The following is a 23,784-nucleotide window of genomic DNA, read 5'->3' on the forward strand; positions in this document are numbered from 1 at the left end:
CATTAGTATAATTACATGTTATTACTGCTATTTAAAAATGAAGTGCTCATAAACAAGGCTTGAGAAAGCTGGTGAAATCTGGTGAATTGAAGTTATCCGACTTGCCTTCCTTGACTCCTGACTCCACACTCGGCCTTGCAATCTAAACTCCAGACTCGACCTTCTCCTCTAGGTCCACGCTTTCTCTGTTCTCTCTCTCATCTGTGAATCTTGCTCACTTTTCTGGTTTATTCCAAAAATATAACCAAGTTTCTCCTTCCTAAAACAAGACAAAACAAACATAAAACTTTTCTTTTCATTCACCCTGTTTTCCTTTAAGTCAAGATAACTTTTTCCATTCCCTTGATATACTTTTATTGCAGTCTGAGCTGAGGGTTTACGACGCTGCTGAAACTGACATCTGGAAGATCAACCCTAACTTCTAAATGCCAAATTCCAGTTTCTTCTGCTCAGACAACTCTCTTCCATGAACTTTTTCACCTACTTCTCTAAATACTCCATTACTGGTTTTTGTTTTTTCCCCATCTGTCCCATATTTCTCAAGATTTGTTCTTTGGTCCTCTTGCAAATGTTTACATATATAAGGATGATCTCTGGATCTGTCTGTATCCCTAATTTCTCTTCTAAGCTTCATTTCCAGGTGTGGCTAGATTGTGTGTGTGTGTGTGTGTGTGTGTGTGTCCTACCTAATTCTCCAACATGCAAGTTCCAAAGTTATTTTATTATACTCTTTCTTTTCTAAATCCTCCCAAGATCCCTTATATCCCCTGTCCTTTCAGTCTTGCAATAACATCACCTCCTCTCAGTTATTTATCTTTACTTTTCCTGTGTGCCCTCCCTGCTGCTCCATTTAGGTATTGGCCACAGGTTAACAGGTGATCTTTGGATAACAGTTATAGCAGAGTTGTTAGTGGTGATGGTCAAAGTCTTGATGAATTTAGGAAAAAATTGTAGGTCAGGAATTTAGCTCCAAATTCACTTTGATGAAACCTCCAAGTTATCTAGAACTTTCTCTTTTATACCATTCCATGGAAATAAAATTATCCTCTTGAATATGTATCAATGCAATTTATTTCTTCTTCCTGTATATGTGCTGTAATATTTTACCTTTGACATATTTATAAACTGGCTAATTTTGCCAAATTGCAACATTTCTTCAGGAGAGGACCACAAACTCTGGAAAAGACCTTGGTGTCACCTTTGCTGCCTGTGCCAGATGCTAGTGTCCCTGTGAGACTGAGTGCTTCCTTGAGGAACAGGTGACGATGATGACGATGACTGTGACTCAGAGGCTTCCTGGTTTTTCCTTGTAATCTGTGTTCAGAGTGCAGGGGTGGGGTGTCTCCTTTATTAACTTATCTTTGTATTTACTACAAATACACTAAGTAGCCTAATTGTGAAGGTGTTACCCAGGAGAGTTTAGGCGTTTCCACATTTTCAATATTTGGGTCAGTTAAACAATCTCACCTTTCAAAAAAATCTGTTTAAAGAACCACCCCAGTGGTCTGGAGATGACTCGGTCCAGGAGGGACACTTCCTCTTAGGACCCCCACCCCTGCACCTTACTCTGCTGTCCCTCCCCAGGGCACGGGCTGGTTGATGACTCTCATCCTTACATAAAGCTTCCCTTGGAATGCATCCCAGCTAAGGCTATGTAGGTGGACTTTACCCTCCAGATCTCCACATCTACCTTCCGAAGGACGAAGGACGAAGGACGAAGGACTGCGCGAGTTGGGGTCGGGGAGGAAATGAGCTTTAGATAAGACCAGATTGTCAGCTGCGTTTAAGGTTCTTCTTCAAACCTAAATAGATACACAGTATTTATTAAATAAGTGAGAACAATATCCAGAGTCTAGCAATGTTAGTTAAATCAGGCTCTTTTAAAAATATATCTCAATGGTTAAAATCTAGGAAGCCAGCTTTAAGGTTAACAAAGCTAGTGTTTCAGCAGAGTGCCTGTAGATTGTTGAACACCACTGATTTTATTCTTCTGGGACGGCTCAATTCCCCCGTCCTTGAAAGGCTAAACTCTAACCTATATTTACAGTTGAGGCTTGAATCCCCTTCTGTTTAGAATGAGGGGCATTTCTATTCATTGTAAAATTATGTCCCCCATTCCCATTCATTCAACCAATATTTATTATGCCCCTAATATGTGCCTGTCCTTGTTGTAGGCGTTTGGGATGGCAGCGAACGAAACGAGATCCTTTCCCTCGTGGAGCTTAGCATAGGACGAGAGCTAAACGATTAATATTTTTAAAATGATATAATTTGGAAGGTGGTAAGTAATACGGAGAAAAAGGTACCAGGCTGGAAAATGTGTGGAGGCAGGGTGATAGGGGAAGAGAACCCAGGGTTGGGGTTCTGGATCAGGTGGGGGAAGAGGGAGACGAGGTGAAGTGCTGGAGGGTCTGACGTCGGGGGACCGGGAGCTATCTTCTGCAGAAAGCGACAGAAGAGTGATTCGGTTTATGAGGAGTAGGTGAGGGACAGAAGGGGGTCTGGACACAGGTCCCGCAGAGAACACCTGAGACCGGAAGATACTCAGGGGGGAAGCAGCCACGGGCGGCAGACCACTCCGCACCCAAGATGGCCTCCCGGACCCCTCGCCGCCGCCCAGTCCCCGGCGCTCCACGGCCCGCCCACGTGACCGCTCCTCCCGCCCACCGGTTGGCGACTCCGGGTCCGAGTCCCTGCGGCGGCGGCCCCACCCCTCGCGGGAAACGGACCAACCGGAGGAAGGGTAAGGCGGGGCGGATGGGGCGGCCAATGGGGGTGGAGCTCCGGAGGGGAGTAACAGGTTGGATGGGGGAGAAAGAAAGGGGGACGCCGACGGACAGAGTGGGAGGGCCCGGGCGCCGCGCGTGCTGCCCTGCCGGAGCGCGAGCCCGAGCCCGAGCCCGAACCCGGAGCGCCGAGCCTGGCTGGGGTGAGTGACCCGAGTGCTAGGGCACCTCAGAGGCAAGCGGGCCCTCAGGTGTAGCCCTGGGGTCGGAGGTCCAGGCGGTCAGAGATACCCAACTGCTGGGTACAGGTGCTGAGTTGGGGAGAGGAGCAGGGGAGGTCAAGGAAGGGTGGGAGTACCGAGTGAGAGCTGGCTCCTATTCTAAGGTGCCAGATGCAGGTGCCGGGGAAGGTAGTAGGTGAGGGGTACTGGGCTCTAAGACTATTCCCAGGGTACGAAACTGCTTCAGGGCCAGGATGTCTCTGGAGGTCAGCCTCCGGTCCCAGGAGCAGAATTTCTCTTGGAGACAAGAATTTCTTGGTTGGTGCGGGGAAGGGGTTAGTCTCAGGTGGGCGAAGAGAACTGTCTGAGGTTCGGAGACATAGGGGGAAGGGCATGGAGAGGCACTGTTTCCGCGAGGTTCTTGCCAGGGTCTGCCAGTCTGAACTGTCTTGTACACCTTTCTTCTGGCTTTGAGATGGCTCTGAGGTGTGGAATCTTTCCCTAACCATTCACCTACAGCTGAAGACAGTTGCAAATAAGAGAAACTGAGGGGCAGAACAAGAGGACACCCCCATTTCTTTACTAGGTGTGAAATGTTTTAAGGCTTTTAGTTTGTGTCCTCTGCTTTCATGCCAAGGAGAATTTTTCCTTCTTCCTCTTGAGAGAGTGCTCTCCAAGAGAGGGACATGATGAAGCATAGATCCCTAGGTCTACAAAACATGTAGAAATACTTCTTTGTAAAAGGGCCTCTTTTTGGGGGCTAAACCCTCCCCCCAAGCACACATACTTCCTTCTGTGGTTCTAGATGGGGCCATTGGGTGAGGTTTGGGAGCCTAACCAATTTCTCTGATGCCTCTCAGAAGATACTTATTACTCCCTGAAACCCCACCAGGCACTCCTGACTGCTGGATCATGATGGCTGACAGGCAGCGGGCACCAGTGGTGCAGGAAATAGGCAGGACTCCTCAGGAGACCACAGGACTAGGGGAGTTAGCACCTCCAAGTCTCCAGGCTGGATGAGAGGCACACACTGGGGCCCAGAAAAAACTTCTGAGCAGATTTCCTTGCCTTAGGCAGGTAAGGGAACCAGAGCCAGCCTTAGCTGACCCTTTGATGCCCTGCCTGAAGAAAGTTGTTGTAATTAGGAAATAATTAGCAACCACTATATTGTTGACAGTCTGCCTACACATGCCTCTGTGCCTCTTCTTTCATCCTTGATATTTGGTATTTTGGGGGCTGGCCGTAAGGGACTGCTTACCCAGAGATTTGCCTAACCTAAAAGGATTCTAGCTTCCTAGAACCCTTTGTGCTTTCCCCAGACTGACCTGCTTGCCATCGCCACTGTGGGAGGTGGAAAGGGGGCAGACTGCTTCTCTTCATGCTTGGGAGGCAACGAAGACAAATGTGGGATTGGGAATGCAACTTTGGGAACTTGAGAGGGAGGGATAGAGGGAGACCAAGTTCCTGTCACACACTGGCCAGTCACTCACCAGGTTCTTTGTGCATCTGTTCCCTCTCCACCTTCTGCTTCCTTCAGAGCATTGGCCTGGACATCTAGGTTGGACAGAGTCCCTGCCCATGGTTTTGCCCCCTGCCTCCTCTATAGTGTGGAATTTCTCAGGTCTGCTTTATAAGCTGCTAGTGTAGCCTCCTTGGCCTTCCCGCTTCCCCTTGGCTCTCAAACCAGTCCAGCCAGTTTGCAGGGGCCCAGTTCCTCACTGTGTTTGTTTCTCCACCGGCCAAGCAGCTCTAGCCTGGCTCTCAGGTTTCGGTGTTTTCAGTGGACCAAGCCAGGAGTCCACTTGGGGGGGGGGGGCTTCTTTTTGGATCCTCAGGGAACCTTCTTATCTTTGTAACTCTTTATGAGAAAATGGGAGCTGAATGATTAAGGTCACTGAGCTGTCCTTTCTATCTTGACCATTTGCTTTCTGAGGGGAGACTAATCTTGATATCTCTAATTCTCCCATTTTCTAAATCTGCCAATTACATAGCATTGAGCATATTGCTGGACCCGCTGGATATCAGTTTTTCCTCTGCACAACAGAAACCACCCTACCCTGACTTCTTCCCTGAGTCCAGAGACCCTGCCACTTCTAGTTGGAAGCCAACTGCTTACGGCTAGGCCAGAGGTGATGGAATTGGGGCAGGGCAGGCTAATGAATAACTCGGGAAAGTGGCTGTCTGGCACAGGTGCAGAGTGTCCTCCTCCTTGCAGGCAGGAGTGGCAGAGGCAGGCAGATGAAGCTGAATTAACTTATGGCCTGGTCCCTTACCAGAGTACAGTTGGGGAGGAGTGACCAGGGTACATACCAGGGGAGGGAAAAGCAGGGCCAGGCACCGGGTGAGAGCTAAGCCTCTGGACTCTTATGTTGCCTGGTGCTAAAGTACTGTTTACCTGCCCCTGGGGCTTACTCAAGTCCTTGGAGCTGCCCTGCTCCGCTGGCCCCGCCCCATTGTGCCTTGTAACTGAAGGCAGGTAGGTTTCGGGTTTACCATGTTGAATCATTTAAAGCCCTGCTTTCTGACCCACCCCAAAGATCTCTCCAGCCCTCCTGGCCCCTGACCCACATGTCCTGGGAATGAAGGTGATTGAGGCTAAGGAGTCATTGGGACCTGGGTGTGTGCTTAATGCTGCCTTGTTCTTGGGTGGAGCGAGGGTCTGTGTACTCTGCTAAGCCTACCCTGGGATCTCCTTGACCTGGGTCTGGCAGATTGGTAGATGTACTGACATGGTAGGGCTGCATCTTGAATAAATCATGTGACTTCCGAGAGCTGGCAATCTAGGCACATCTGGTTCCAAAATTATGACTGAGTAGGGCAGGGAGTGCAGGCCAGGAAGAGGTCCTGTTGCTAGGGCAAATGAGAAATGACTGTGAGGCATCCTGGGGCCTGTCTCCCCTCTGCTGTAGTAGTCTGCCTTGGTTCAGGATACAATTTTTAACAAGTATTTATCGACATCTACCATATGCCAGGCCCTGGGGACACAGAGGTCAGCTGAGAGCCATGGTCTTTGCCCTCCAGGAGTTTATAATCTAGTGGGAGAGACAGACAAGAAACAAATCATCACCCTCATAAATATATAAAAATAAACAAGCAAATTCACTGAAGGACAACTATAGAACACATAACGTGATTCTGATGTAGTTTGTGGGAGATGGTGGTTGGGAAGGCTTCTCTGAAGAAGTGACATTCTTCTGTGAACCAGGTGCAGCCAGGAAATTCTTTTTGAAGGAGTAATGTATGCGCAGGATAACATTTGTTGTCAGCTTTGTGACAGGCATGTGCTTTTAGGTATGTTCACGTTTAATGTCTTGTCATTTTCCCTCTTTTTATTAAAGTGGAACCTAAGTAAATTGCAACAATCTAAAGTGCATAACTTGGTAGAATTTTTACAGTTGTTTACACTCATGTTATTGTCAAATTCTCATAGGTAATCACCTCATGAGGTATTATCATTATACCGATTTTACAGATTAAAAACTGAGGCTCAGAAAATTCGTGATTTGCCCAAGGTTATATATAATCAAGTGAAGAGCAGGGCTAGGATTCCAAACCAGATCTTGACTCTAGTCCACTGCCTTTTCTACTAGATGAGTGGTTTAGAGAACTTACCCCTCTGCCTTGTAACTAACTTCTTTTCTGTTCCCATTGCTTACTTCAATTCTAACACAGGAGCCTGCCAACTAAATATCCTGCTGTTTGTAGTACCTCAGTCAGAGGTTGGTTAAAGTCCTATGCAATGCCTAAGTGGAAGGACAGGGTCCTCTGGTTCAGGGTGAACAGATTCTGTGGAAGTCTGGGTGGGCTGTCTCCTGAACGGAGGGTTCATTGCTTGCATCATTTTCTTGAATGGAGTCTCAACATTGTGCTCCTCCCTCCCTGTTCCTTTCTCAGGAGAAGGGTTGGGAATGCTAGGAATGCTCTTGCTCCAACAGGAGGCTGTTTCCTTCACCAAGACCTGTTTCACCTGTTCTCAGCCCCTTTCCCCATTCCCTTCTCACCCCAATTTCCTGGGCTTCCTGGCACTTCTACAACCCTTGAAAGGGGCCTTGCCAAGCTTCCTTGGCTCAGAGCTCCATTGGGAGGTCGAACAAGGGTATGTTTGTGTCTCTGTCTGGCACATCAGAGGCTCCTCTCCCAGTCTGGTGCTAGGCTCTGGTGGAGATTAGCAGAAGGGGTGGGAAAGCTGGATTTTTTATTTGCTTGGAAGAGAACCTTTCCTCCCTGAGTTCCTGGAGCCAGAGTATACCTGGCATACATTCCAGCTGCTAGCTCTGATCTGGGGAGCTGGCCTGTGGGTGGCCTTGGTTCTGGCCCTCAGGTGGGACAGAGCTGCCTGTCCTGGGGCTGCTTGGACTGGCAACCTTAGAATGTTATTAAGTTTTCTCTTGAATAGGCAATACATCTACATGGTTCCAAATTCAAAGAAATACAGTAGAAAGACAGTCACTCTCCCATCTCTGTCCTCAGCCCTCAGTTCCCCTAACCCAGAGGCATCACTGCTATCAGTTTCTTGAGTATTCTCCCAGAAATGGGATGGCAAACCTTGGCGATCTTCTGTATTTTAAACGAGATCCGGGAGTAGAGGCCTCCTGTTCTCCCTTGGGATGGAGGTGTCTGTTAGGGAGGCTTGGGTTCTGCCTTCCAGGGGTGGGTGGAGGCTCATGGTGGTTTATGGGTATGTGTGAAGATCAAGCAAAATCTTTAAACTCTTGACAAAGCCAAGTTCCCCAGTACTGTATCAGTAAATGGATTTTTCTAGGTCAGTAGATCTCAAAGTGTGGAATGATCAGCTGAATCAGCGTTACCTGGGAACTTGTTAAAAGTGTGAATTCTCAGGCCCCACCCCAGAGTTACTAAATCAGAAAATGGGGTAGGGTCAGGTAATCTGTGCTTTAAAAGGCCCTTTGGGTGCTTCTGCTGCTCAGATAAAGTATGAAAACTACTGTTCTACCAGAAAGAACAGACAAGGCCATAAACCACACAAAAGTTGGGCAGGTTAAGGTTTCTGAGTTTCTACTTCGGTCTGTCTCTTTTCTTCATCTTCTAGGACCTGTCCCACACATGAAGCAGGCATCCACCATGGCTGAGCCCTGGGGCCCTGTAGACCATGGAGTCCAAATTCGCTTCATCACAGAGCCAGTGGGTGATGCAGAGATGGGCACCCTGCGTCGTAGTGGGCAACGTCCAACTAAGAGTGCAAGAGCCAGTACCTATGGGGTTGCTGTGCGTGTGCAGGGCATTGCTGGGCAGCCCTTTGTGGTACTCAACAGTGGGGAGAAAGGTGGTGATTCTTTTGGGGTCCAAATCAAAGGGGCCAACAATAGAGGGGCCCCAGGAACTTTGAGTTCTGATTCAGAACTCCCTGAGAGTTCCTTCCCTTGGGCCAAGGAGGCTCCTGCCCCCTTGCAGGGCAGCATGTCTCATGAGGAGCCGGGGGCCTGCAGGAAAGGAAGGCTACTCCGCTCACAGTCCCAGGCCTCATTGGCAGTCCCTGCCCCCCTGGGTCCAAATGACAGGAGCACCAGCCTGCGGGAGCTAGCCCACCAAGGAGCCTCCAGTGGGAGCACCATTGACACTGCTCCCCTGTCTTCAGTGGACTCACTCATCAACAAGTTTGACAGTCACCATGGGGGTCAGGCCCAGGGCCGGACTGGCCGCCGCACGAGGACGCTGCCCCCTGAACAACGCAAGCGGAGCCAGAGCCTGGACAGTCGGCTTCCTCGAGACACCCTTCAGGAACGGGAGCGCCAGTCACCGAACCACTGGACCCGTAGTGCAAAGCATGACCACCATGTGGGCAGATTGAAACAGCCAGCCCAGATCCAGGGCCCTCTCAGTAGCTTTAGCCGTTCACGTCAGACCCAGGACTGGGTTCTTCAGAGTTCTGAAGAGCCAGCGGGGAGAGCACAGGACCCTGCCATGCTGCAGGTCAGATCCCACCTCTCTGTGACTTCCAACCTCTGGCCCCTTCTCACTGGGACCTACCAGCCCTGGGGTCCCTTGCTGAGTCAAATAACCTAAGGCAGAAAGTCTCTACCTTTTGTTCTCCACTTTATCCCTCCACTTAATAGATGATATTCACACATACAAGATATTTCTGTGGGCAAGATTCTAAAGGAAATAGAACTATGAAGTCACCCTTCATAAGAATTACTTGTCATTGCTTGACCATTAACTGCGCTTCAGTCACTAGCATTTATTAGGTCTATGGCCTCTGTAAGGCAGGCTTGGAGGATAGGAGTGGCTCTCTGATGCTCTTGCTAAGACTCCCACCTTTGTCTCCCACTCAGGAATGCAAGTGAGTGGAGGAGTGACTTTACTCTGAGACAAAGTTAAACCCATTCTAAAAGAAAATCATTTACAAATTCTACTACATTAACCGTCATGAGTGACAATAACTTGTGACAGCTTACAACTGGTTGAGGAAAATCTGGTTTGCAACAAGAGTTGGAAGTGTATCCTACTTGGAGCTCTCCCCGGCCTGTCGCTTAGGCCTCAGCAGTTTTGCCTCTTCAGCCCACTTCAGGCTTGTGCACTGTGCTTGAAGGGCCTGTCTCCCGACTGCCACTCCTACTCCATCCAAACCCCCCCAGTGCTCCAGGCTTATTCATCCTACTTCTTTGGGTTTACATTTTTGCAGTTCAAATCAACTCCAGATCTTCTCCGAGACCAGCAGGAGGCAGCCCCACCAGGCAGTGTGGACCATGTGAAAGCCACCATCTATGGCATCCTGAGGGAGGGGTAAGTGGGGGCCTGCCCAGCAGTGGAGCCACTCACCTCCCTTCTAGCTTTGTTTCCTTTCTTCCCTGCTATCAACCCCTCCTTCCCTCGTGTTCAGCTGTTTTCCTCTCCTAATCTTTGCTTCTGTCCTTGTATCCTCCAGAAACTCAGAAAGTGAAATCTCTGTAAGGAGAAAGGTCAGTTTGGTCTTGGAGCAGATGCAGCTTCTGGTGGTGAGTGGCCTTCTCACCAGGAGCAAGGGTCAGGGTTTGGGCCTTTTGGGCCTCAGGATCTGGATGGGGATTCACTTCTTTCCCCCTGTGTCTCTGGCAGGTGGCTTCTCCTGTTTCTGCTAAGACCCTGGCAGGGCAGGGCGAACTCACCCAAAAAGTGGAAGAGCTGCAGCAGAAGCTGGACGAAGAGATGAAGGTGAGGTCAGATTAGAGGTGCAGGAGGGTTGGAAGACCACAGGGGAGAGACCTTGGCTTGGGTTGGCTCTTCCAAGCGATGGAACAAGCACCTGTTTGACCTGGGAGGTGAGAGATAAGAATGTGTGCTAGTCTCAGTAAGGACTTCTGGGGCTCTCGGAGGCTCAGAGAGAAAGAACGCATTCAGCATGGGCCTACCTACTTTCTGTTCCTTTTCCTTTAGTAGTTCCCATCTTGGTTCTGCCATTCACTGGCTGTGTAAGTCTTGAGCAAATTACTTATTTCAGTTCTTTTAATCATGATGGCAGTAATTAGTAGCTGTCATTCACTGAGAATAATTTTTGTTGTAGGTACTGTCCTAGGTAATACATAAAATTATAGCAGTTCTGTAAAGTAGGCATCAGAGACCCTTTTATGATGAGAAAATTGAAGATCAGAAAGGTTCAGTGAATTACGTAAGATAGTAAGTTGCAGAGAAGGAATGTTAAAGTTCACGTTGGTCTTATGTAAAGCCTATGCACTTTTTAAAAAAATACTACTTCCACCTCTCTTATTATTGCTTTATATGTAGTTCTCTCAGTGAGTATCAGACTGTAACTCCCTTTGTTTCCTGGAAAGCCATGTAGTGTACTGGTTAAGTGGTAGGCTGTGGAGTCAAACTGAGTTCAAATCCTGGTACCCTTACTTTTTGGCTGAATACACTGACCTTGGGCAAGTTCTTTAGGTTTTCTAAACTTCTGTTTCCTAAAGTGTAAAGTGGGGATAGTAATGTTACTGTATTGATTTGCCTATTGCTTTGTAACAAATAACCTCAAAATTTACCAGCTTAAACAAACACCTTTGAGGGCCCAGTTTAGCTGGTCATTCTGGCTCAGGATCTGTTATGAGGTTTTAGTCAAGATATTGGCTGGGGCTATAGTCGTTAGAAAACTTGACTGGGAGTTGGAAGATCTGCCTCTAAAATGGCTTCATCAGTGCCTGTTGGTCAGCAGCCTCAGTGCCTTGTTATGCGGACCTCTGCACAGGGCTGCTAGAGTGTCCTCACAAGGTGGCAGCTGCCTGCTCCCAGAGGGAGGGATCCAAGAGAGAAGGTAGGCGGAAGCTGCAGTGCCTTTTTACGACCGTCTCAGAAGCTATACTCCACTTTCCCCTTTTTCTGTTTGTTAGAGAGAGTCTCTAAGTTCAGCCCATACTCAAGGGGAGAGGCTTCACTTTTTGGAAGGAATGTCTAAGAATTTGTGGACATATTTTGAACCACCACAAGCACCAAGGCTTGTTAAGAGGATTCAATGCAGATAGTATGCATGAGGTCCCTAGTAGAGTGCCTATCACATAGTGAGTATCAGTAACTGTTAGACATTTCCATTATTCCTGGTCCTTCTGAGAGGCTTTCCTTAACTCTCCACCTGCTTTACTTTTCCAGAAGCGGCAGAAGCTAGAGCCATCCTGGGCCAGGCTGGAACGGCAGCTGGAGGAGAAGGCAGAGGAGTGCTGCCGGCTGCAGGAGCTGCTGGAGAGGAGGAATGGGGAGGCCCAGCAGAGCACCAAGGAGTGAGTGCAGCTGATGGTGACCTGTGGCTGCTGGAGGGCTGGGTCACAGTTAGAGGCTGCCCTCAGGGCTGAGGGACACACAGGGACATTTCCAGAAGCTAATAGGAGCAGACAGAGATGGTATAAAGAGAGGACCTTTCTTTTTACCTTCTTTCTTGGTAATGGTGATAGTGCACAAGTTAGCTCCTTAGGTTTGCCTCTGTGTCTCAGGTTCTTAATCTGTAAAGTGGAGTTTATAGTATCTATGTCACAGGATCATGGTGAGGATTCAATTATTCAGCAGATGTTTTTGCAATGAATACTGTGCGGCAGGCACTGATCTAGATTCCTGGGGTGTCAGTGAACTGTGCAGATGAAGAATCCTGCTCTCCAGAAGGGTAGTTTCTAGTGAGTGCAACAGACAGTAAACAATAGACATTCCATAAGTAAGTTTGTAACATGTGAGTAGGTGATGAGTAGAATAGATTAAAGCAGGTCAAGAGGGCCTGGTTGTAGGGGTGGCAGGTTACAGTATTAATTAAGTAAGGTAGTCAGGGGAGGCCTCATTAAGATTTGAACAAAGACTCGAAGGAGGTTTAAACGAATTAGTATATGTAAAGGGCTTAGAAAACTGCTTGACACATAGCGCTCAATGAAGTTACCTGTTATTCATTATTAGGCTCCAGAATATGAAGCTCCTCCTGGACCAGGGTGAAAGGGCACGGCACGGGCTGGAGACCCAGGTGGTGGAGCTGCAGGACAAGTTGAAACAAGCCCGGGCTTCTGAGCCTGCTAAGGAGATGCTAATGAAGGTAGGGAGCAGGGTTGGGAACCCAGTCTGTTCTTCCTTTCAGCTAGATCTTCCTGAAGTTGGCTCACCTGCAATTTCCCCAGAGTATAGGGAGCAGGTAGTTGATTATGGGTACCCCTTAGTGTACTTTCAGACAGATTCAGTAGTGGGGTGGGGTAGAGCCCAGAATGGTGGGTTTCACGTATCCTAACCAGGCATCTTGGAGGGCAGAGAGCACCCGGTACCATGCCTAACACAGATACAAGTACTCAATAAATATTTTTTGATTGACTGAATGAGCGAATGGACAGATGCATCCCAATCTGGCCACATTTGTACTTCTACCTTCACTTTCCCCAGGACCTGTTAGAGACCCGGGAGCTTCTAGAAGAGGTTTTGGAGGGGAAACAGCGGATAGAGGAGCAGCTGAGGCTGCGGGAGCGAGAGCTGATAGCTCTGAAGGGGGCCCTGAAGGAGGAGGTGGCCTCCCGTGACCAGGAGGTGGAGCATGTTCGGCAGCAGTACCAGCGAGATGCAGAGCAGCTTCGACGGAGCATGCAAGATGCAACCCAGGCATGTGACAAGAGCAGGGGCTGGGGGAAGAGAGCACCCCCAGAGAAGGGGCTGTTTTGAGGTCTTGGTATTTTTGGTGTTTTCATGATCGTAACCGGAACTCTCCCTCAAAGACATAGGTGAGTTATAATGAAAATTTTGATCAGAAAATCTACAAGGGCAGAGGGAGGAAGTGCAAGCCAGAGGTTCCGTGGGGAGATAACTTGGGGAGACTTCTTGTAGATGACAGGGGGTGGACCATGACTTGGAGAGAGAGCCTTCTGCTAGCTGGCATTGCCCCAGGTGTCACCCCTGGGGTGTCAGGTTGTGCAGCTGTCATGATGCCCTCTGGGCCTGAGCCTTCCCTTCTACACACTTTGCTTGGGAGTGAGCTCTTTCCTCTGAGCTTCCTGGTCCCCAACTCTCCCCTTCCCTAGGACCACGCAGCATTGGAAGCTGAGAGGCAGAAGATGTCAGCCCTGGTGCGAGGGCTGCAGAGGGAGCTGGAGGAGACCTCAGAGGAGACAGGGCATTGGCAGAGCATGTTCCAGAAGAATAAGGAAGAGCTTAAAGCCGCCAAGCAGGAGTGAGGACCCTGTCCTTCTCTCAGAAATACTTGCGCGTGATTCTTATATCCCACTTCCTTTCTACTCATGCTCTGCTCTTGACTCTCCCATTTCTCAAATTGTCCTTCTCTATATCCACCTTTGTTTCTCCTGTGAGTGGGTACCCAGTGTATTGGCCTCCAGGGAGGTGGTTTACATTGTCCTATTCTCCCAGGTGGGTGGCCTCACCTTGTTCCCTTTCCCTTTCCCTCTTATTCACTTCGCTGGGCTCAGACTCCTACAGCTGCGGATGGAGAAGGAGGAGATGGAAGAGGAGCTTGGGGAGAAGATAGAGGTCTTGCAGAGGGAATTAGGGCAGGCCCGAGCTGGGGCTGTGGCTGCTCACCAGGTGGAGGAGCTCAAGAAGGTACTTGGAGGTTGGGGCATGAGGGCAGACTGGGGTGATGGGCACCTCCCTCACCTATCTAAGAGCCTCCACACTAGTGTGGCTGTCTCTCATGTGCTTGGTTTTCAAGCCCCGTTTTGCTCAGCCTTACCTCTTCCCAGCTGGGAATACGAAGACCTCAAAGCAGCCCCTTCTTTTTAATCCAGCTGGGCTGCTCTAATTGAGTATGGAAGTTTCTAGTGGAAAGACCTCTCAGTGGCCAGGTTGGGTTATAGCCAGAGGCTGCTGGCTGCCTCCTAAGACCTCATGACTAGAAGCATTTAGGTGGATTTGTGAAACTCCAGGGTCACTTTTGCAAGCATGGTGTTTGGTCAGATAGCAAGAGTTGCGCTGTCTCTCAGGTGAGACTCAACTACATTTATGAAACAAACATTTACAGTTAGAATATCAGTTTATTTACTTAAGTGAGAAGTGTTGTCACGTGGACTGGAGTACTTGTATAGCCAACTGACCTATAAGGGAACCCAAAGTGTAATTTGAAGGCTGCCTAGACATTATAGTATCTAGACACAGGGAATTAAATGTTTTAACATGCATGGATATTTTATCAGTTATAAGGTCATAAAACTGAAGTAAACACATAAATAATTTCTTCATATTCCTGGTTTTTTAGTTCATGAAGAACAAAAAAAGCAATTTATTATTTTGGGTGATTAAGAAGCTTAGAAAATAGTTTCATTAATTATAGGGAACTGGCGTTGATGGCTTCCTAAGGACCCTTATAGGTCTACATTTCTTTGATTCACTGTGCTGGATATGCAGTAGGTGCTCAGTTAACAAGTATTAATTAATCAACCTGTTCTTCATGCCTTTGTCACTAATCAAGGGAATCATATTTTTAAATAAGTAAAGAAATATAACTCTAAATGATGATTTTCCAGATAAACAAAAGCCTGAGCTTACACAGAATTATTTGGTGGAGAAATAAATGTTAACCAAATATACTTTGGTAGTTGTGAAATGAAAAATACTCTTACATTTTTACTATACTGAGAGTATAAGAAGTATCAAGGATAGTTTCAAGTCTCTTCACCTTATTAATTGATTTAGTGAACTTGTAATCTTTAGATTATGTAATCTTTCAGCCTAATTATGGTACTTTCTGAATTTCAGAAGTGGCTAATATCTAAAGAATTAGAAGCAGAACTCATATTTTAATTTTTTAAAAAAGAAATCAGAGCAACACTACCATTATGTCATGTATTTTGTTTTTCAACCAATTTTTTTTTTTTAAATAGCTAATCTGGCTGTACTCTCATACTAGTTTTTTTTGTTATGGAGATTAGTTTCACATACTATGAAATTCACCCATTGAAATTGTGTAATTTAATGGTTTTTAGTACATTCACAAAGTTATTCAACTATCACCACTATCTAATTACAGAACATTTTTATCACCCCCCAAAAGAACCTTGTATCCATTGGCAGTCACTCTCCCTACCTGCTGGCAGCCAGATTTCTGTCTCCATGGATTTGCCTGTTCTGGATATATATTGGATTACTGTAATATATGGCCTTTCATGTCTGGTTTCTTTTGCATAGTATAATATTTTTTAAGGTTTACCCATGTTGTAGCAAGTATCCATATTTCATTACATTTTATGGCAGAATAATATTCCATTATATGGATATACCACATTTTTGTTCATCAGTTGGTGGACATTTGGGTCATTTCTATATTTTAGCTATAATGAATAATGCTACCGTGAACAATCATGTTTGTGTTTTTTTGTGAACATGTTTTCTCTCTTGTGTATATACCTAGGAATGGAATTGCTGAGTCATATGGTAACTCAGTGGTTAGCTTTGAGAAACTGCCAAACCACTTTCCCAAATAGCCACACCATTTTACATTCCCCCAGCAATGTACAGAGAGTTCCAGGTTCTTCATATTCTGGTATCCCAGGCTGCCTCTCTCTGCCCTTTTACCATTACCCTTTCCTTCAAGGAGCTGTGCCAGACACAGGAACACCTGAAGGAGCTGCAGGCAGAGCGGCAGAGCCAGGAGGTGTCTAGGCGACAGCGGGAGCGGGAGTTAGAGAAGCAGCTGAAGGTTGAGGCCGATCGAGGCCGGGAGCTGGAACAGCAGAACCTCCAGCTACAAAAGACTCTCCAGCAACTGAGACAGGACTGTGAAGAGGCTTCCAAGGCAAGGGGAGTGGGCACAGGGCTTAGGAGGTGGAGGCTGAGGGGTCTGGAGGGCTGAGGAGCCAGAGGGCGTGGAAAATTACCTATCATGGGTATGTACAGACCAAATCCTTAGTTCTGGGTGTATGGTTAAAAACACCCAGGATTTAACGGGGGAGGTGGGGCTGTACAATGTGACACTCATTGCATCTCTGTAGGGATGGGAAACCTGGCTGGCAGCACTGCCCCTCTTGAAGTCTGGGTCTTGTGAGCATGCTCTGGGGTGGCTTCCCTGGGAGTAGTCAGTGACCTCGGAGCCCTGGGGTCTGAGCCGCTGCTCCTTGAACCGCGCAGGCTCAGATGGCCGCAGAGGCGCAGGCGGCGGTGCTGGGGCAGCGTCGGGCAGCCGTGGAAACGACGCTTCGAGAGACCCAGGAGGAAAACGACCAGTTCCGACGGCACATCCTGGGTCTGGAGCAGCAGCTGAAGGAGGCACGAGGCCTGGCGGAGGGCGGGGAAGTGGCGGAGGCGCGACTTCGGGACAAGGTGCAGCGGCTAGAGGTGAGTCCTCCTGCCAACATCTGTCGTTTCCTGCAGGCCCTCTCTCCTCTCATCCCTGGCTATCCACTCCCCAGCTAAATACTCAGCCATCGGTTTTATTTTGCTCTTAGTATGCTTTTGTTTGTCTTTCCAACCCTTTCTTAACCTTGGGTTTATTTCCTGGATTGTGCTTTGGTGTGAATGTCTCAGCCTTTGCCCTGGTATTTTTGTCTCTTATCTCCCACCATTCACTTGGTCTCCATGTCTTGATTTCTTCTGGTTTCTCTGAGTCTGTTTTCATTGCCTGCCTTTTTCATAAATATCTCTTACTACTCCCTCCCATCTACTCACCTCCCCAGAGCTTGAGCCCAAACTTTGCTTACTCCATCTTGCTCCACCCCCCTTACCTTGCCCCTCTCCCAGACAGAAAAACAGCAGCTACAGGGGGCCCTGAATGCAGCTCAGGAAGAGGAGGGGAGCCTGGCAGCTGCCAAGCGGGCCCTTGAGGCGCGGCTGGAGGAGGCCCAGCGTGGACTGGCCCATCTGGGGCAGGAGCAGCAGGCACTGAGCAGAGCCCTGGAGGAGGAGGGGAAGCAGCAGGAGGCTCTCCGGCGGGGGAAGGCCGAGCTAGAGGAACAGAAGCGTTTGCTGAATGGGACGGTGGACCGACTGAACAAGGAGGTGGGCACAGGGTGGCCTGGGCTCTTCGGAAGAGGCCCGACTCTTACAGAAGCTTGTCTTGGGGGCGAGGGTGGGACAGGGGGTCAGGATGTGTGGTATTTGCTTTCTTCAAGTCCATTGCTGGGGAGGCCAAGACCAAATCCTCAACGAGTGGCACCCTTCCTATCTCCCCTCTGTTTTTGCCCTTTTCCTCATATGCCATTTCTTTATGATCTTGAACCTTGGTGAAGACTCCTGAGATTCTCCTTTAGAAGTCTATAAGACCTAAGCACAAGTATCTTCATTGGTAGAATTTTATGTTTGAGGTAGAGAAAGGAGAGATCTTTAATCCCTCCTTAGATATCTATAAGACCTAAACACAGGAATTTTCTTGGTAGAAATTTTATATTTGGAGGAGGGGAAGAGAAAGGAAGAAAAGGCAGTAGATGATTTTGGGGGGGGGAGGTTCTCCTAATCTCTTATTTTATAAAAGTAGAGCGAACACCTAATGTATTTCAATTCTAAAATGCACATTCTGTCATCTCTGAAATTAATTTGTGTTTTATAATTGATAGTATGGTATAGTTCAGCTGGCAGATTTTTCTTTCTTAGTGACATATAATCATCGGCATCTTGGGTTTGCTGAAATATGGTCATTATAGTTTAGTTTGTATCAGGCACTGTTGTAAGTACTTTACATAATTAAGGTAATTCTCACAACAATTTGTGGTGTAGGACTGTTATTATCCCATTTTACAGATGGGGAACTGAGACACAGAGAATAAGTAAGCTGCGTATGTCACACTGCTAATAAGTGGTAGAGGTAGAATTTGAACCCATGCAGTCTGGGTTATTACTAGCCATACCCTACTACAGGACCTAGGCCCAGGAAAAAGCAAGAGAGGGCTGCTTTGGCAGAGAGGTAGTTCTGGTTGAGTCTTGGGAATCTGGGCCCAGAGAAGGAACAGAAGCACTTGTTAAAGAGATGCAGTGCCGAAAACGCCCTTTTCTCTCTGTCTCAGCTGGAGCAGATTGGGAACGACTCCAAGAAAGGCCTGCAGCAGCTCCAGGCCCAGCTGGAGGATTACAAGGAAAAGGCTCGGCGGGAAGTAGCAGATGCCCAGCGCCAGGCCAAGGAGTGGGCCAGTGAGGCTGAGAAGGCCTCTGGGGGGCTGGGCCGGCTTCAGGAAGAGGTAGGAGCCTAAATGGCAGGAAGGTGGGAACCCTCCCAGTGTCTTTGGGTTGAAGATCATTGCTCTGAACTAAGCCTGTGGCCGAGGGATCCTGGTACCCAGGTTTATGTCTGACCGCTTCAAGGGATATACTGAAGTGGGTGAGGAAAGGGGCAGTTGTCCACCCTGGGTACAGACAAGAGTGAATGCATTGTGTGTAGAGCAGTGATTTTCAAACTTTGCTGCACAGTATAGTCACCTGGGCAGATTTTTTAAAATCCCAATACCCTAGCTGCACCCTGTACTACTTAATTCATAATCCCTAGTGCTGGGACCCAGGATTCAGTAGTCTAAAAACTTCTCAGGTGATTCTAATTTGTGTAGAGAATTTTAAAACATAAATAGACTGAAAGTCAGTTTGCTTTTTATTATCACCAGGCTCTGGCAGTTCTAAAGAATGTCAGTGATAAACTACTTCTCCCTGCAGGGGTGGACTGCTCTGCCTGCTCAACTCTCACCTTATTTCTCTGGGATACTGCATTTTTCCCTTCTGCACAGAGCCAGAGGCTGCGGCAGGCCCTGCAGGCATCCCAGGCTGATTGGGACACAGCCCGACTGGACAAAGAGCTGCTGGTCCAGCGACTGCAGGGGCTGGAGCAAGAGGCAGAGAACAAAAAGCGCTCCCAGGATGACAGGACCCGGCAACTCAAGGGCCTTGAGGTGAGCACATTGCCCGGGCGCAGGGTGAGGGGTGGGAGGCGGTGCTGGGCTCTGACACAGGTGGGAATTCTGTGGGGAGAGGAGCCAGGATGCTCTGAGCCTTTATACTAGAATTTGAAACTGGTAGCCTACAGCTGATGGGTTTTGTTTGACTACAGTGTTTTAAGCCATGTTGAATCAGTTGCCAAAATTTAGAAAGTTAGAGATGTTATATAAAACTTGGAAAGTTATATAAAGATTTGGATTTCTGGCTTCTTCTATACATTTGGAAAATAATGGTAACACTGCACTTCTAGCCCTGAATTGTCTGCCTTGAAACAGCTGGCTAGGGCTGAGCTGCTGTGTCTCCCTGCAGAGTGAACAGGAGCCTTTAGTTTGCTGTATTAGCAATAATAGCAGCAATAGTGGCCGTGATGTATATTATGCAGTGTGGCACTTAAGACCCATTCAATCCTTAGAATAACCTTTGGATACTTTTCTCATTTTATAGATAAGGAAAATTGAGACAGAGGTTAAGCAGCTTGTCCATGACCCTTTGCTAAGAAGTGGTAGATGTGATTTTCAAACCAGGCAATCTGGCCCCAGAGCCCTTACTCAGTCTCAAAAAGGTACTGCCTGGCTCAAGTATGCTTCCCCAGCCTGTACACTTCAGTTTCAGCACTTTTCAACTCACCCTTGGCTTAGGCACTTTGTTTTCTGTCTGTTTTCCCATCAGGATAATAGGGCTATCCCAGTGAGGAATAGATTCTGGGGCTTGTCATCCTGCAAAGTGGCCAAGACCAGAGCAGGCCCCACCCTTTCCCCTTGATGCTGTACCTGTCAGCAGAGGGGGCTAGCTCCGTGGTGGCTCTACGGACCAACAGGTTAAAGGGAAAGTCTGTGGAGGCTGGGCTTTGAGGGTTCTGGTTGGAGTTTGGTGTTCTGGTGTCCAGAATTTGGAACAGAATTAACCTGTTGTCCCTCTGCCACAGGAAAAGGTCTCACAGCTGGAGGCAGAGTTAGACGAGGAGAGGAACACTGTGGAGCTGCTGACTGACCGGATGAATCGTGGACGGGACCAGGTAACCCCTTCCTTACCCCTCATCCTCAAAAAACAACTCCACCATCCCATGTTTAATAATCTGGAAAGCTCTGGCTGCAGAATTGGTGCATGGCTGGCTCTACTTTAGGCTTTCTTCTGCTTCAGAAAGGGTTGGCAGGTCTCCTCTGATAGAAAGAAGCGAGAAATTTTAGTGGAGAAAGGAATTATCTCTGATCTGATCTGCTTCCATTCAGAAGGGATGCTAGATCTTGGTGTGACTGAGGAGGCCCTATTTAAATTCTGTGGCTCCTCCCATTTAAATAGGCTGTGATTTCTTATTGCCTGGGAATTGTGGGGATTCAGAGAGCATCCTACAGTTACTCTGCCTTACGTGGTTCAGCTTGCTGGTTCATTACTAGCCTTCCCCAAGTCTGGTTCCTCTCACCCATCCCCACTAGGTGGACCAGCTGAGGTCAGAACTCATGCAGGAGAGGTCTGCACGGCAGGACCTGGAGTGCGACAAAATCTCTCTGGAGAGACAGGTGAGGGGAAGGAATGGAGAGTTTTGGGGCTAGACCCCAGAAGAAAGGTAGAATGACCATGGAAAGGATTGGAAGTGGGGTACTAACTACAGAGGCTTCCTGTCCCTCTCAGAACAAGGACTTGAAGAGCCGGTTGGTTAGCTCAGAAGGCTTCCAGAAGCCCAGTGCCAGCCTTTCTCAGCTTGAATCCCAGAATCGGGGGTTGCAGGAGCGGCTGCAGGCTGAAGAGAGGTGACATGAGCCCATCCTCCCTCTCTTCCTCTGGGCTTTTCTTCTCGGGGGCCCCCTTCATCTTCTGCCTTAGACCTGGCCGACTTGGCCTGATAGTCAGGGGATCCTTTTCTCTTGATAGAGAGCAGAGTTGCAGAAATTCTAAAATGTGAATGACCTCTATCTCCCAGGTTCTTTGGGTCCGCCTTGGACCCTTCCCAGCCTGATGGTGGGGCTTATGACTGGGAGGAGTCCTCGGAGGCAGGGGCCATGCTGGGGTTCCTGGGTTCCTTTAGAAATGGTGACGGCCATAGGCATCCCCCACCCCACCCTCTTAGGGAGAAGACAGTTCTGCAGTCCAACAACCGAAAACTGGAGCGGAGGGTTAAAGAACTGTCCATCCAGATAGATGATGAGCGGCAGCATGTCCATGACCAGAAAGACCAGGTAAGGACAGCAGCTGGCACTAAGTAACCATATGGCAAGTCTATAATGTGTGTCTCTTGAAGGCCAAGGGAGGCTCCACCTCACAGGTCTTCTGAGTTTAGATTGAAGGGACTGGATTAGAGCTGTCACAAGAAGCCCATGTATTAAGGGTCTATGATGTGTTAGGTTCTCTTTCTAAGTGTTATATGTGTATTAACTCATTTAATCCCTAGGACAAACCTATGAGGTTAGGCAACTTGTCCATAGTCATAATATTTTTCTGGGGGCAATGATCCTTTGTCAAGGTTGCTAGTGAGGTTGGTGTGTGTCATGGTAGCAGCAGATGCTTTTCTAATGTGGGGACTTGGTATCTTGCCCAGCTAAGCCTGAGGGTGAAGGCTTTGAAGCGGCAGGTGGATGAAGCAGAAGAGGAAATTGAGCGACTGGATGGCCTGAGGAAGAAGGCCCAGCGTGAGCTGGAGGAGCAGCATGAGGTCAATGAACAGCTCCAAGCCCGGATCAAAGCCCTAGAGAAGGACTCCTGGTATGGGCTACTCTTCTGCTCCCTGATCCATTGGGATAGTAGAGCAGGAAAGGAATGGGCTCTCCTGAGCAAGAGAAGGAGTATCTCTAAGATGAGAATTCATAGTCATTCATTCCTGGCTAGAAGCCAGTATGATTATCTTCTAGTATCTCATTCCCCATTTCCACAAATCTCTTGATTGGTGAGGGATCTTGTGAGTAGTTTTAGGACTTAGAAGAATTGAGTTTCCTTAATATGAAGAGTATCTATCTCAATCTTTCTATTTCCCTCTATTACCAGTATTCCTCTCTCTGACTCAGGCGCAAAGCTTCACGTTCAGCTGCTGAGTCGACCCTCCAACATGAAGGGCTGAGCTCAGATGAGGAATTCGACAGTGTATATGATCCTTCCTCCATTGCATCACTGCTCACGGAAAGCAACCTGCAGACCAGCTCCTGTTAGCTCATGGTCCACAAGGGCCCAGAAACCATACCTGAGGCCTTTCCTGGCCAGCCCTGCTCTGCCCTGCAAAGCCTCAGATTCCTCATTCCTGTGGGGGACCCAATTATTCAGACCTAAGACAGGGAAGGGTGTGTGAGTGATGGTGATAAAAAAGCATCAGTGCTAAGCTTGGTAGACAGACTTTCCCTTTCCTCTGGAGGAGTAGTTATTTTAGGCCAGCTGAGCCCTTCCCTTAAGTGCTGACCCATCCCTCACAGAGGCAGAATGATCAGCATATAGGCTGAAGGGGATTGATCAGGGTAGGAAGGGACAGAAATTGCCATGTATATAAAGCTTTATTTCTTTAGCCCTTAATCCTCAGGCTCAGGGAAATACTCTGTGTGATTTTGCTGCCTTGACTCCTACAAACTGTTTTCCTCTCTCTCTGGATCAGGGTGAGGGGAACATTATGGGTAGTGGACATGCTGGCATGGCTCTACCCAGTTCTTAGATGCTCATCTTTGCACAGCCATGGGTCTCATGGGGTATTCCCCACGCCCCTCCATTCCTATATATTTTTTTGTCTTCCCCATGCCAGTGGATCCAAGGGATCCCTCCACCATCCCTTCCCATTATCACCATTCCTACCTTCCTTCTTCCCATTCAGTGCCTTGGCTAGGGTGAGGAGATATGGATGCTCTTCTTGCTGTTCATACCTGCACATTCATACCTCTCCAAGGACCAGCCATTCCCCAGTTGGGGCCCTCTGCGTTCCTTGCAGCCCCATTGAGTGGTTGAGAGAGCTACTGGCCTCTTTGCTGATAAGCTCCTAGGGGAAGGGCCTTTGGGAAGGCTGTCATAAGTTGGTGGGGCTTGGTTTTGTTCAGGGTTTCCATCCTTCCTCCTTTCTCTTGTGGCTATGGATGAGTTTATAAAATGGTTACACCTGGAAACACTGACAGCTGTCTACACAAGGTTGGGAAGCAAAGGTCTTCCTCATGGTGTCTCTGACCAGATGTGCCCAATCTCAGCAGGGATCTGAGGGACCTTCATTATATCAGGAGCTTGGGCCTGATACATGGCTTACTGCCTGGGGCTGGCAGCTGGCTCTTGGTAGAAATGGGAAAAGATGATGGAGGATTTATTCCTCCTTTGGGTTTTTGGGGAGAACCAAGTCCTGGTGGGGAGGAGGTAAGGGAGATGATTCACCTCCCTTATTTGCTAAGCAGACTCTGTAAGGACCCTCGGGAAGGATGAAGCCTGTTCTCACCAATGACTTATAATTTCATGATTAAAAAATAATTCCTGTTATGTAAATCAGATATTTCCTTCCAAACCAATCCAGCCTTGATTTTATTTTAAATTAAATATTAAAATTATATATCTATACTGAAATCCTTCATTTGTCTTATTCTTTTTTC

At 48.1% G+C, this 23,784-nt stretch overlaps 1 protein-coding gene and 2 long non-coding RNA genes across 11 annotated transcripts in view; 2 read left to right on the forward strand and 1 right to left on the reverse strand.

Annotated features, from left to right (window-relative positions):
- The window catches only part of LOC140848985 (uncharacterized), a 50,030-nt gene extending 48,738 nt beyond the window's left edge, over positions 1–1,292 (forward strand). Inside the window, exon 4 of the long non-coding RNA XR_012130368.1 lies at positions 1,161–1,292. This is a non-coding gene — a long non-coding RNA (uncharacterized lncRNA). The remainder of the gene's footprint in view (positions 1–1,160) is intronic.
- Positions 1–5,391, reverse strand: LOC108386765 (uncharacterized). Of its 3 annotated transcripts, none has more exons than XR_001850631.3 (3): positions 4,438–5,391; positions 1,691–1,802; positions 1–259 (listed from the first exon to the last, which is right to left on the reverse strand). It is a non-coding gene; the product is annotated as an uncharacterized lncRNA (long non-coding RNA). The 3 variants fall into 3 exon arrangements; XR_012130366.1 differs by having other exon boundaries at positions 1,617–1,802; XR_012130367.1 differs by lacking the exon at positions 1–259 and adding an exon at positions 1,198–1,314.
- On the forward strand, positions 2,789–23,758 carry CGN (cingulin). 7 transcript variants are annotated; one of them, XM_017644799.3, is made up of 21 exons: positions 2,790–2,929; positions 7,998–8,878; positions 9,591–9,691; positions 9,834–9,903; positions 10,004–10,099; positions 11,522–11,649; positions 12,308–12,440; positions 12,779–12,991; positions 13,408–13,556; positions 13,810–13,942; positions 15,930–16,130; positions 16,463–16,669; positions 17,072–17,329; positions 18,331–18,501; positions 19,039–19,200; positions 20,172–20,261; positions 20,680–20,763; positions 20,876–20,994; positions 21,312–21,420; positions 21,780–21,943; positions 22,223–23,758. In XM_017644799.3, the coding sequence occupies exons 1-21, from the start codon at positions 2,806–2,808 to the stop codon at positions 22,293–22,295; spliced, it is 3,666 nt and encodes a 1,221-aa protein (XP_017500288.2). In that variant the 5' UTR covers positions 2,790–2,805; the 3' UTR covers positions 22,296–23,758. The 7 variants fall into 7 exon arrangements, 5 of the variants coding, with proteins under 5 accessions (XP_017500290.2, XP_017500288.2, XP_017500286.2 ...); XM_017644797.3 differs by having other exon boundaries at positions 22,243–23,758; XM_017644798.3 differs by having other exon boundaries at positions 9,834–9,867; positions 22,243–23,758.
- Positions 23,759–23,784: the final 26 nt, after the last annotated feature.

The sequence above is a fragment of the Manis javanica genome, chromosome 4, assembly GCF_040802235.1.
Source record: "Manis javanica isolate MJ-LG chromosome 4, MJ_LKY, whole genome shotgun sequence".
Taxonomy (NCBI): domain Eukaryota; kingdom Metazoa; phylum Chordata; class Mammalia; order Pholidota; family Manidae; genus Manis; species Manis javanica.